Source organism: Myotis myotis, unplaced genomic scaffold (genome assembly GCF_014108235.1).
Source record: "Myotis myotis isolate mMyoMyo1 unplaced genomic scaffold, mMyoMyo1.p scaffold_m19_p_1, whole genome shotgun sequence".
Taxonomy (NCBI): domain Eukaryota; kingdom Metazoa; phylum Chordata; class Mammalia; order Chiroptera; family Vespertilionidae; genus Myotis; species Myotis myotis.
The window spans coordinates 136,941,572-136,955,629 of record NW_023416313.1 but is presented as its reverse complement, the minus strand read 5'-3'; the positions used below and the strand labels follow the sequence as shown (position 1 = coordinate 136,955,629).

At 38.4% G+C, this 14,058-nt stretch overlaps 1 protein-coding gene and 1 pseudogene across 2 annotated transcripts in view; one reads left to right on the top strand and one right to left on the bottom strand.

Annotated features, from left to right (window-relative positions):
- Nucleotides 1-3,512: 3,512 nt before the first annotated feature.
- Nucleotides 3,513-14,058, bottom strand: part of LOC118678021 — a 36,166-nt gene continuing 25,620 nt past the window's right edge. Inside the window, exons 6-8 of one of the 2 annotated variants that reach the window (XM_036353142.1) lie at nt 11,501-11,607; nt 5,812-5,902; nt 3,513-3,817 (exon numbers count right to left, since the gene is read on the bottom strand). In XM_036353142.1, the coding sequence (XP_036209035.1) occupies nt 3,701-3,817; nt 5,812-5,902; nt 11,501-11,607 (315 nt within the window). In that variant the 3' untranslated portion in view covers nt 3,513-3,700. The remainder of the gene's footprint in view (nt 3,818-5,811; nt 5,903-11,500; nt 11,608-14,058) is intronic. The other variant, XM_036353141.1, reaches the window with a different exon arrangement.
- LOC118661089 lies at nt 12,164-12,269 on the top strand (annotated as a pseudogene).

The following is a 14,058-nucleotide window of genomic DNA, read 5'->3' as shown; positions in this document are numbered from 1 at the left end:
AAAAGATAAATGAAACTCTAACCCCTAACCCTGACCCAGAATACCATACTGGTGTTTTAAAAGGATGCAAGTTTATTGTGCCCATATCAATGTGCTTACAATCTTTTAATGGCTCACTCTGACTCTCAGAATAAAATGTGATCTTGTTTGGTTGGCATACCACGCCCATCCTGACCTGGCATCCAACTACTTCATTAACCTCATGTAATCCTATCCTGGCCTCTAGTCACACAAAAGTATCCATTATGGTACAGCATAGAAAATATAGTCAATATTATTATAATAATTATGTTGCCAGGTGGGTACTGGAAATATGGAGGGGAATATTTTGTAAAGTACAGGATTGTCTAACCACTATGCTGTATACCTGAAACCAATAAAAAAAATATTGAATGTGAACTATAATTAGAAATACACACTGTGTGTGTGTGTGTGTGTGTGTATATATATATATATATATATATATATACATATATTATATATATATATATATGGTACTCATTATGCTATATACCTCTGCACAGGCTATTCCCTCTACCAAGACCATCTTTCCTTATCTTATATCTAAACTAATGTGTCCCTGCTTGGGCCACATATTTTAAACCCTCCTTACCTGTTCCCCAGTTTAAGGTGGAAAGGACTTGTCTTCAAGTTCAGGTCCAGAAACCTGTTGCTATGTACTGAATAAAATGACATTTCCCATTTGTAACAAAAATAATGAATAAGTAAATAAATCTTACATAATTAAACCCTAATATGCAAATCGACTGAATGGCAGAATGACAGGTCGCTATGACACACACTGACCACCAGGGGACAGACGCTCAATGCAGGAGCTGCCCCCTGGTGGTCAGTGTCCTCCCACAGGGGGAGCGCCACTCAGCCAGAAGCCGGGCTCACAGCTGGTGCGGTGGCAGGAGTGCTAAGGAGCATCAAGCCCAGCTTTTGGCTGGCAAGCACAGCGCTCCTGCCTCCATGGCAGCACTAAGGACCCCTCAGTGGGGGAAGGCATCCCAGACTGCGAGAGGGCGCACGAGAGGGGGCACGCACGCACGCTGGGGCTGAGGGACCACCCCCCCACCTTGCTCCCCTCCCCACCCCCGTGCAGGAATGTCATGCACCCAGGCCTCTAGTAAATAAACAAACTAATTAATGTGTGCTTGTCCTCCTTACAGTTAAGATCCTTCAGGATAGAACCAAGTGTTCATTTTTGTGTCTGCGGTGTCAGAGTGCTAAATATACAGTGAGCTTAATACATGTTTGTGTGATTAGTTAGTGCAATTAATAGTTGCATGGCTGAAAATTCATCAATACAAAATACTTTACAATGTCTACTGATTATAAAGTTTTCATGAAATTCTGCAATGTCTAAGTTGTGGTATCCCTAAATAAGACATTAAGGGCATCTGCATTAGTAGAGGGGTTTAGAGGTTAGATGAAAGAAAGCGGTGACAAAACTTGGTGAAGTTCAATAATTTTAAAGGAACATTGGCAGAAAAAAGTTCTAATGCCCTAATAAGCAACTTTATTTTTTGTTTTCTATCAAATTTGTCATATATTTTGAGGTAAAGGACATTTACTGTAACCTTAATGTTTTTAGTTCTTTGAGCACAAGTAATGCTAAATGAAAAAAGGTTTTTCTTTTTGTTTTGTGTATTTTTCAGTTGGCTGCTGAAATATGAATATATCTTATGTACTACCCTTCTACCCCCTGAGGCTTCTGAGACACATGGCATGGACAGCAGGGGGTAGAGAGGGTCACTGAGGCTAAGGAGCGACAAATAGCTAGAAGTGAAAAACTCCCAACACCAAAAAATCTCCTAAAATAAGAACCTATCTTTAAAAAACATATATATATTTCAGAGAGAGGGAGTTAGAAACATCAATGGTGAGGGAGAATCATCGATTCTCCTGCACGCCCCCTACTGGGGACCGAGCCCGAAACCTGGGCACGTGTCCTGTCCAGGAATTGAACTGTGACCTGGTTCATAGGTTGACACTCAGTCACTGAGCCACACTGGCCTGGCAGAATCTAGCTTTTATAACTACAGTAAGTGTCTCTACACAAATATATAGACATCAAAAAATAAAGTTAAATAACTTTAACTTGCAGAACATTAATATTGGTATAAGGATATCTCCTAAATATACTATCGTTCTAGTATTTGCCTCAGGCATTTATTTAAAAATATGTTAGTATATACATGTCACACAAAATACTTTCAAATATTTTAGACCTTTTTTCCACTCATCAACTAAAGATCCATGGCCCATTTTGACATGTCTAAAATCACAGCAGTGACAGTATTTAAACAATTGCCCGTTATTTCTGTAATTTTAATCACATATCTATGGTAACCACCTATAATCTGTATTTTTGACTATATTCCACTGACCGCTGAATTCTTATTTTTGTTTTACAGATGAGGGGCTGAATGATTTGAAACTAGGTTTACAAATAGATTTCTCCCCTCAGGGCCCTGAGTATTGCTAGTGTTCTCTACTCTTCTGGCCTGTCCAGGGCATTCTATCTAGAATGGGAGTTCTGGCATTCACCAAGAGCCATAGCAGCATACTTTGCTTTAGAGGTTCATGCTTCTGAGAAACATTTAAATATACACTAGGGCGATTAGGATTGAGAGTTTAGGACATACTTTTTAAGAATAAGTACAGTATAAAGTGAAGTTCAGTAACTGTTACATGCTTGTGATTATGTGCCATATTGCTAATAAACTCATTTTTTCATGGATGAATACTATGTGTATTTTATGTAATGCTCTAGAACTAGTTAAGTGTTCAAGTTTTTGTTGTTGTTAATGTTTTTATTGATTTCAGAGAAAGAGAAAGTGACAGAGAGATGGAAACATCAGTGATAGGAGAGAATCATCAATCAGCTGCCTCCTGCACACCCCCTACTGCAGATCGAGCCCGAAACCTGGGCATTTGCCCTGACCAGGAATTGAGCCGTGACCTCCTGGTTCATGGTTGACACTCAATCACTGAGCAACACCAGTGGAGCTTAAGTGTTCAAGTTTTGATGTTCCATTGTATTCGTTAAAAAGTTTTGCTTTTCCTGACTTCAAAAGAAATATAGTCATTATAGAAAAAAATACAGAAAAGGAAAAAAAAAATCACCAGTAATTGTTCCACCTAGATATACTAATAATCTCTATTTACTATATTTTGGAGACTATCTTTCTAGTTTTGCTTTTCCCTAGCAACTGTAATTATTTTTTATTTCAGTCCTTGTGCTAGACTCTTCAGATAAAACTGTATATAAGGAATCTGACACAAAGGGAAAAAAAAGGAATCTGACAGAACAGAGATCCAATAATTGGAATGCAATGTAACTTAACCTTCCTCTCCACCCTTCTCTTAATAGAAGCTACTTCTAATCTTTTTTTTTTTGTTGTTATATCTGGACTTGGTATACAGAGTTAATGACTAAAGAAAGACATATTTATATTTGTAACAGAATAAAAGAAACTAGAGGAAAACAAAATTTTCAGGAATTTTAATTATCACACAAATCAAAGTTACAAATATACAAATGCAACTATTTATAAATATGTAAACATATGTACAAAGACTAGAAAGAAATACACACAAAAAATAGGTGTTTGGGTGTTGGGGTTATGTTTCTTTTTCATTGTTTTGTAATACTCAAAAAACATTATATTGCAATAGGACTATTTTAGTGCTAGAGAATCTTATATAAATGTATTTGTTCAAGAGCTTCCCTGTTAATATCCTTTTCTGGGTATACATCATAGTTCAGTGGTACCTCTTCAACCCAGGAAGATAACTGTATACTAACCTGGAAAAGAAAAAGATTATAAACAAACAGGAAAATTATAGAATAATCCTATTTTCTGGAAGAAATCATGACTAAGTAAGTTACTAAACACAAAAATTTTTTTAAAAATATATTTTTATTGATTTCAAAGAGGAAGAGAGAGATAGAAACATCAATGATGAGAATCACTGACCGGCTGCCACCTGCACGCCCCCCACTGGGATTGAGCCTGCAACCCAGGCATGTGCCCTGACCAGGAATCAAACCATGACCTCCTGGTTCATAGGTTGACGCTCAACCCCTGAGCCACACCAGCCAGACAACACAACAGATTTTTATTACAATGAGTAGGACTAAGTTCTACATGGTGCTACATGAACAATTCTTTTCTTTTTCTTTTCTTTTTATTATTCACATGAACAATTTTTTGTTGTACTAAATGGTCTATGGATTCAGGAATTTAATTAGTTTACTCTGAGATTTTGAAATTTTAAAGAATAAAGTAAAGAATTGTTTTAATGTACATAATTTAATCATCATTAGGTTTAAACAAAATTTTAAAACAACAATGGCAACACACAGAAAACTGCTCATATATACACAGTGCTGGTACTAAGGGGTTGTATAAGCAGGGCTAATCTCCCTCCATAACCTTCATCAGGCCCTTCCCTTCACATTGAAAACTTGAGTCTCCATGACAAAGAAATTCTGGAGCCAACAATGGATATATATCTGTTTAAAGAAGTTTCATTAAATATGAGAGCAATAAAATTATTCAAGAATTTATAATAAGGACTCTTATAAATATTAATTTCCAATGGTGGTCAACACAAATTTATGTATTTAGTGTGAAAGTTATTTTGGTAAAATAACTGAATTATTTCAATATATTTAGAAATTATAAATTTGAGACCACATATTTTAAAAGGTTTGTTTTGACCTGGCCGGTATGGCTCAGTTGCTGGAGCACTGTCCCATACACCAAAAGTTACAGGTTGGATTCCTGGTCAAGGCACATACCTAGGTTGCGGGGTCAATCCCTGGTCAGGGTGTGTGTGGGAGGCAGCCGATCGATGTTTCTCTCTTACTCCAATGTTTCTCTCTCTCTCCCTTCCTCTCTCTAAAACTCAGTAAAAACATATCCCCGGTTGAGGATGAAAACATAATAAAATTAAAGGCATGTTTTTATGAGTATGGTAAGATCACACACTCAGGACGCAGGGATCTCATGGGGAAGAATGAAGTGGGGGAAACTGGGAGACTAACATCTTCTCTTTATGTATCTATGGATTACTTCCCTTGTTATGGCAAACATGAATTACTTCTGTAATTTAGATGATTGACGAAAAAATTGTTAAAGGTGTTATTGATGATTGTTTAGATTTTTTAAAGGAAAAAAACCCAGATACCTAAATTTGGCAGTGCTTACATATAAGGAAAGCATGACTAAAGAAAATAATACTGTATTAAGAAATACAACACTATTTTTTATCTGGATCTCAAAGAGCTTTACAAACACTAATTAACCTTTGTATAAGGATCAATAAATTGGGTGGAATCATATTATTAAATATCAGCCTTATTCTATATGAAGAGTCTGAGCAAGCGAGGTTTGTGTAAGATTTCAAGCTGACTTAGAGGCTAAACTGCGCGGCCTCCAGCTTATTGGATTCTACAACCTTGGATAACTCTGTTCCTTTTGTTCCACGGGAAAAGTTATGGTGTGGTTGTTTAAGGCCTCTTAACATTTAATAGCATTTGTTCTCCAGAACTGTAATCCCACAGCTAAAAAACTGGGTGGAGAAGCAAAGGAGTTCGTACGGAGGTAAGAATGGCAACTTGAGAGCTCTTGAGGCTAATTAACCACGAGCCAGTCCTTAAGCCATGAATTCTTGCTGTTCTTTTTATCATCTGTCACTCTATTCAGACAGAACATATCTAGAATATTGTAACAGCTATCAGAAAAAAGTAGAAGAAAAGTTTTGACAATAAAAATGCGAGGAAGGCTTACATACCTGAAGACCTGAGAGAGACTCTTCAAGACTTGGTACTGTCACCAATAACGATCCTTGTTTCCTTACGTTATGGCTGATACATTCCCAGGCTCTATAACACATTAGAGGCATTATGTCAGGTTTTACCAGACACTGGAAGTTCTTTTAAAATGCCGATGACAAAAGAAAATGCAGCACAAGTGGTATCTCAAATGAGCAAAATTGCTTGCAGAAAATAGGACTGCAGTAACATACTAGAAATTGGTCAATTCTTCAGTTCCAGAGAGGTGCTGGGAAAATTGTGAAGTCACAGTTGACAAGATTTAACGAGATCATGATTTGAGTTACTACAAGGCATTGTGAGGCCAAAACTCAGTTTCAGGACCAATTCAGAAGTCCAAGCTGTATCAGTTAGCGGCTCTTAAATTTCTTACAAAGTATGTAAAAAATAATGGTTCTGCAGAAGGGAACTGGGCTGAGGGGTAGAGGTGAGGCAGGGTATTGGAGAAAGGCTATAGAAACCAGAGCAAAAACTAACAGTAAATCAAAAGCGAAATCATACTTTATTTGGCTGCCATAAATATTCAATGGAAAGACTTCTGGACGATATGGCACCTGAGAAGTTTAGTGGGACCAGCCCCAGGTTTAAAGCATGATGAAATGCCATGTGCATGTGTGTGTCAGAGGGCAGTGACTGACCAGTTCTGATTAATCTTTAGTGCAGACATGAACTGGATTTCTACGCTGAGTCTTGAAAGTACACCCCACTACTGGGGACCGATGGTCAGAAAAAGCAGGGATGTGCATCCCTTGCAGTGGGGCAGGTGAGCAGCTGTGTCATTTGCACTTATTTTAGTTATAGCAATGGATATTAAGTTTAGTACATTCTGGAGTTAATTAGATAAAATGATACAAAATTTTTTTTTCTCAGGCTAGATCTAAAATCATGTAGCAGTGTTTGATAATAAATATCACCATGGTTGGGCTAGAGCTGTTTGCGTGTGTTTTTTCCAGTGGTTCCTTAAAAATGACATTTTATAAGTTTATTTTAAAAGAATGAAGAAGCTAAGTATACTGGGCATGACTCTCGAAAATAGAACTTAATATTTCTGATAAGCTGTCATGGTAGTAGTTGTATCTGTTTCACCTACTAAGAAAATACATAGAGGCACCTTTTATTTTATTTTATTTTTATATTTTTATTGATTTTTTACAGAGAGGAAGGGAGAGGGATAGAGAAGCTAGAAACATCGATGAGAGAGAAACATCGACCAGCTGCCTCCTGCACACCTCCCACTGGGGATGTGCCCCCAACCAAGGTATATGCCCTTGACTGGAATCGAACCTGGGACCCTTCAGTCCGCAGGCCGATGCTCTATCCATTGAGCCAAACCGGTTTTGGCAATTTTTAAAACAGTTTTATTGATTTTAGAAAGGAAGGGAGAGACAAAGAAACATTGATGTGAAAGAGAAACATCGACCAACTTTTCAGAGGTGCACACTCTCACCAGGATAGGACAACAACCAAGCCAGCCAGGGCTAGAAGTACCTTTTAAACTAATACTTTACAATCTGGGTGTTATGCTATAATGAGATCTAACTTATTCTGAAGCCTGAGCCTTACCTGAGTACACATTTCTATTATTATGACATATTTTTGTTTTCTTTTATGCACTAACTCCTATAGCAGCGGTACCATTCCACTTGTCCTCAGATTCTGATTAAGATTAAAAATCTCGACATTAAGACTGAAACTTTAGGAGAGAAACCAAGATGGCGGCATAGGTTAACGCCGGAGATTCCTGCCTCGAACAACCACTTCAAAAAACAACTAAAGATGGAATGGACATCATCCAGAGCCACAGGAAGGCTGGCTGAGTGGAAATTCTACAACTAGGAGGAAAGAGAATATCATACCCAGACTCAGAGGAGGCGCAGTGCTGAAGTGAAATACTCAGGTGTGGAGTGCACACGGAGCGGGCTGGCGGCGGAGGGCGCAGTTGTTTTCAATCGGGAGGGAGTTTCAGACTCTGAGCTCCAGATCCGGGTGAGTCTCTAGGGACCCAGACTCAAACGGGAGAAGCGGGACTGTCTGGCTTCGGTCGGAACTCGAAGGCAGCTTTCTCTCCGAGGTTTGCAGCGGTTGCTGGGACTCTGTGAGGCAGAGCCCCTAGGGACGGAACTGAGAGCAGCCATAACTGCTCGCTCCGGCCCGCCCTGTAGATCCCCTGGGACCCGCCCCGCCCAAGCCCTGCGCAGAGCCATTTGCCGGATAGCCTCAGGCAAATGCTAGATTAGCACTGCCCTAGAGATCCAGCACAGAAGCTCTCCCACTGCAGACACAGCGGACTCTCATAGCCAGTTAGCCTGGAGGTCAAATCACCCCCGGTATTGCCGTCAACAATCAAGGCTTAACTACAACAAGACTGCGCACAAAGACCACTAGGGGGTGCACCAAGAAAGCATAAAAAAAAATGCGGAGACAAAGAAACAGGACAAAACTGTCAATGGAAGATATTGAGTTCAGAACCACACTTTTAAGGTCTCTTAAGAACTGTCTAGAAGCCGCCGATAAATGTAGTGAGATCCTCAAGAAAACTAATGAGACCCTCGATGTTATGATAAAGAACCAACTAGAAATTAAGCATACATGGACTGAAATAACGAATACTATACAGACTCCCAACAGTAGACCAGAAGAGCGCAAGAATCAAGGCAAAGATTTGAAATGCGAAGAAGCAAAACACACCCAACCAGAAAAGCAAAATGAAAAAAGAATCTGAAAATATGAAGATAGTGTAAGGAGCCTCTGGGACAGCTTCAAGCGTACCAACATCAGAATTATAGGGGTGCCAGAAGATGAGAGAGAGCAAGATATTGAAAACCTCTTTGAAGAAATAATGACAGAAAACTTCTCCCACCTGGTGAAAGAAATGGACTTACAGGTCCAAGAAGCGCGGAGAACCCCAAACAAAAGGAATCCAAAGAGGACCACACCAAGACACATCATAATTAAAATGCCAAGAGCAAAAGACAAAGAGAGAATCTTAAAAGCAGCAAGAGAAAGAAACTCAGTTACCTACAAGGGAATACCCATACGACTGTCAGCTGATTTCTCAACAGAAACTTTGCAGGCCAGAAGGGAATGGCAAGAAATATCAAAGTGATGAATACCAAGAACCTACAACCAAGATTACTTTATCCAGCAAAGCTATCATTCAGAATTGTAGGTCAGATAAAGAGCTTCACAGATAAGGAAAAGCTAAAGGAGTTCATCACCACCAAACCAGTATTATATGAAATGCTGAAAGGTATCCTTTAAGAAGAGGAAGAAGAAGAAAAAGGTAAAGATACAAATTATGAACAACAAACATGCATCTATCAACAAGTGAATCTAAGAATCAAGTGAATAAATAATCTGGTGATCATAATAGAATCAGGGACATAGAAAGGGAATGGACTGACTATTCTTGGGGGGGAAAGGGGTGTGGGAGATGCGGGAAGAGACTGGACAAAAAATCGTGCACCTATGGATGAGGACAGTGGGTGGGGAGTGAGGGCGGAGGGTGGGGCGGGAACTGGGAGGAGGGGAGTTATGGGGGGAAAAAAGAGGAACAAATGTAATAATCTGAACAATAAAGATTTAATTAAAAAAAAGAAAATCAAAGAAAAAAAAAGATTAAAAATCTCTGGAGGGTATATGCTGTGCCATCTATTCTCTTTTACTTACTACAATATAGAATTAATGAGTAAATGACCAGTTTTGTCAGAACAATTCCAGTATCAGAATGATTTACCATATCTTCTTACCTTTCTTCTGTGAACTGTCATTCAAGATGAAGATAAAATAATTAACTATGAGAGTCACATAACCTAGCTAGATTTAGAATTCATTTGCTAGACTAACTGAGGGAAAATGACTGAACTAACACAGGTGGCCAATATCTACTTAGTGAATCATGTAGAGCTTGTGAATAAATGCACCAAGAGAGTTTTGAAAATAATGCAAATATGCAGTATTTCCAGTATCAAGTTCGGCAGTAGCTTTCATCATTCCTCAGCATTCAAACTCTTTATATAATAAATCTCCAAAGAGTTTAGGGTGTTTTAAAACTTCTTATACAACATAAACCTGGTAATATTTCACTTTCCAACAATTATGTAATGTTTTGACTACCTATCATTAATTTAAAAAGATAAAAAGCTAATCATACTTTGTCTACTGGAAATTAAGTCTAAAAAGGGCATTATAATTAAAATAACTTTGCACATTGTAGAGAGTAGCTATAGGGTTAAGCCTCGGATTGACCTGTGGCAGAGCCACAAACAAGTCCCAGCTTAGAGGGCATAGCCCTCTTACCATAATTAAGCTTGACCTTATGACGCTCCCTAGATTGTTCCTAGGTAGCTAATGGACTGTGGGAGGTGCAGCAAGTGCTGCCTAAACAAGTGAAACTCACAAGAACATTGTAACTATGGTGACCGCTACCTTGTATACCTCTGACAATAAAATAAAGCCTCAGCTTGCCGGCCGGATCTCTTTCTGTGTCCTCATCCAGGCACGGGAGTTCCACCGAGCTCCAGCTACATTCTCTTTGTCTGTCTTTTCTTTAATCCTTCATCGCCCCCTCCTCAGGCTCACGGAACCCTTGGCTGTGCTGGCACGGTACAGCACATGTTGTGTTTCTGGTCTTTAGTCTGTGACCAAAAAAAATCACCTCTCATTCTGGCTGAAATTTGACTATATGATTAGCTTTCTGTTGAAGCAGTTTCTTTTTAAACTATTTAAACTATTAATTTTGTAGTGACCTTAACCTAATGGCTATGGGTGTGCATATGTGTGTGTGGGAGAGAGAGAAAGTGGTGGTCAGGGGCAGAATACAGAAGGTGAACAGGTGGCAGAATAAAGAGGTTTAGTCATTCAGGATTCCACTCAGTATTAACTGTTTATGGTATGTATTATATGCACTTTTTCATTTCTCTGAGGTAATCCAAACATTCGTCTAATTCCCTTTCATGCCAATGGAAAGGAGCTTTCCTGTATCTAAAGTATGCATATGCCCTTATGATAAGTAAGAAGTCAGCAAGCCTAAGTAACCATAAAGTTGGTGTCTCAGACTACAGACTAGAGGAATTTTCTAATCAAAGGAACCTATAGGTCCTTAGGGGTCACAAAGCATTAAAATGTGGCAGAGAAGTCAGAAAAATGATCACAGACTTGCTAATTTTTTCATTACTTGAATAGTGGAATAAACTTCTACTATTTATTATCCCTTAAAAACATTTTTCAAGTTTGATAATCACAATTTTGGTTAATACTCTTATATCTTGTTTTATATTCAATTATAGGCATTAGTTAATTCCCATCATTTTATGATAGGATAGCATCATGACATATTTTTTTTAAGAGGAAAAAAACCTGAGGCAGAAAAAAGTATAAAGACCCATTAGGAAGTGATATCTTATTTCATCCCTGACGGCTAAGCAAATGCTTGGGTCATAAAATATCATATCTGCCTAAAATGAGATGCAATACTTTACAAAGTCAGACAGTTTATTTTTATTTTATATAGAACATATTTCCTTTTGAATATAATCTCACAGTTGAGGTCATTTTTAAAAGTTTAATATGAAAACATTTCTACTCTACCAATCCCTTTTCATACTTTGCTGGATAACAACAGACTTCTTGCCTGAATAAATAACATACCTGGCCTGTTCTGCCTCATCAAGAAAATATTCGAAGACGTTATTCATTATAATAACATCAGCATTTTGCAGAAGTGAATCCTGGGTACAGATGTCTGCATGAAGCACCTAAATAAGAATGAGTCCATTTAAGAGAACAAAGATACCACAGCATACGATCACAGAACTACATACCGGGTCAATAATGTTGTGAGGTAATATGTGAAGTTCACCCTAATTCTTAAAATGGGAGAAAGTATCTAATAAAAACAATAAACTTGTGAAAATTTGTTTGTTTATATGTAATTATTTATAAATTCATAAGTATGCTCTTTTGACTCCCAGTTCAGAGCTTTTTTCCACTACAGTAGTACCCCCTTATCCGTGGTTTTGCTTTCCATATGGTCAGTTACCCATGGTCAACCATGGTCTGAAAAAGTTAAATGGAAAATCCAAGTAATATATCATTCATAGTAAGTTTTAAATTGTGTGAACTGTTGTGAAATCTCACACTGTCCTACTCCATCCTGCCCGGACATGAATCATCGCTCTGCCTAGCATATCCACGCTGCACATGCTACCCACCCTCTGGCCACTGAGTAGCCGTCTTGGTTATCAGATCAACTGTTGGAGAATCACAGTACTTGTATTCAAGTAACCCCTTATTTTACTTAACAATGTCCCCAGCTTCGTGCAGTGGCAGTACTGTAACCAATGAGGTTTATTCGAGGCACGATTATTGCTAATTGAAAGAAAAAATAATGGCCCCAAAATGCAAGAGTAGTCATGCTAGCAATTCAGATATGACAACAAGAAGCCAGAAAGTGCTTCCCCTAAGTGAAAAGGCGAAAGTTCTCAACTTAATAAGGAAAGAAAAAACTTGTATGTTGAGGTTGCTAAGATCTATGGTAAAAACAAATCTGTCTATGAAATTGTAAAGAAGAATAACAAATTCATGCTAGTTTTGCATTGCATCTCAAACTGCAAAAGATATGGCCACAATGCATGTTGGGTCGTTAGTTTATATAGAAAAGTCATTATATTTGTGGGTAGTAAACATAACAGAAAATGTGTTCCTATTGACAGCACTGTGTTGCGCTAGAAAGTACTGAGCCTATACAAAGACTTCAGCAAGTGATCCCCTGAAACAAGTGACACCAAACTATTTACTGCAAGTAACGGATGGTTTGGACTGAAAAATATTAAAATTACTGGAGAGACGCCATTCACATAACTTTTACTAAAATATAATTGTTCTATTTTATTATTAGTTACTAGAGGCCCAGTGCACAAAATTCGTGCATGGATGCAGTCCCTAGGCCTGGCTGGTGACCAACGCACAGGCGTCTGGCATGGAAGGGCAGGTCCCAGCTGACCTCTGGGCCCTGGGCAGCACCAAGGCCTCTGCTTGCACCCACCTTGGTCTGGCGCCACCTGCTCATCTGCTCCACCATCCCACCATGGTCCCGCTCTCATCGGGGCCCATCTGGGCTGGCAGCACCTCCACTGCTGCCCGCTGCCAGCGCTGCATCGCCAATGCCCACCATGTTCCGCACCACGCCCTGGTGGTCAGCGCACATCATAGTGACTGGTCGAACTCCTGGTCTCCCGGTGGAACGACCGCCCCAGGGGACAATGTGCATATTAGGCTTTTATTATATAGGATTGTTGTGAGTTCTTGTGCCTAATTTATAAGTTAAACTTTATCATAGGTATGTATGCACAGGAAAAAACAGTATATATAGAGTTTGGTACTATCAAATTTCAGGCATCCACCGGGGGTCTTGGAACGTACACCACACAGACAAGGGGAGACTATATCAGTGGTTGTAAGAGTCATCAAACTCTAGCTCCACCATCAATGAGGTTTGTACATTTAGGTAGTCAGGGTCCTATAAATAAAATAGAATAATATCTGTCCTGACTCATAGATCAAATGGGACCATAGAAACTATAAAAGTAATTTATAAATTATAAAAGGTTAATACACTATGTTAATTGGCCTTGTCTGGCTCTTCATCTAAAATACACTAGAATATATTATCTGTCCAAAAAAGCAAACAAAACTATTTAAAAACTATATACCTCAAAAGTTAACTCAGACCACAATCATCAAGTCTTACAGACTACAGGCAATATAACAAGAAGAAAAATTTATTTGCTCAAGAGCAAAGCAAACAACTTTTATTTTAATTATTCATTTTTTTTCATTTTTTATTTTTTAATCATCACCGTGGATATGTTTTTTATTGATTTTAGAAAGAGAGGAATAGGGAGAGAGAGAGAGAGAAACATCGATCTGGGAACTGAACAACAACCTAGGTATATGCCCGGACCAGAATTGAACCCATAACCTTTTGGTGCATGGGACAACACTCCAACTAACTGAATCACCTGGCTTGGGCAAACAACTTTTATTTTAAAAAGAGAAAAGGTTTAACTACTTTGTATCACATGATTTCTTTCTAAATAAACATGGTCTTACAAATATATAATACTCAAAATGTTGTGGGGACTGATTTTTAAAAATATTTTCTCTTTTTTTAAGTAATAAAAATACTAAAATAATTTAAATAAGAT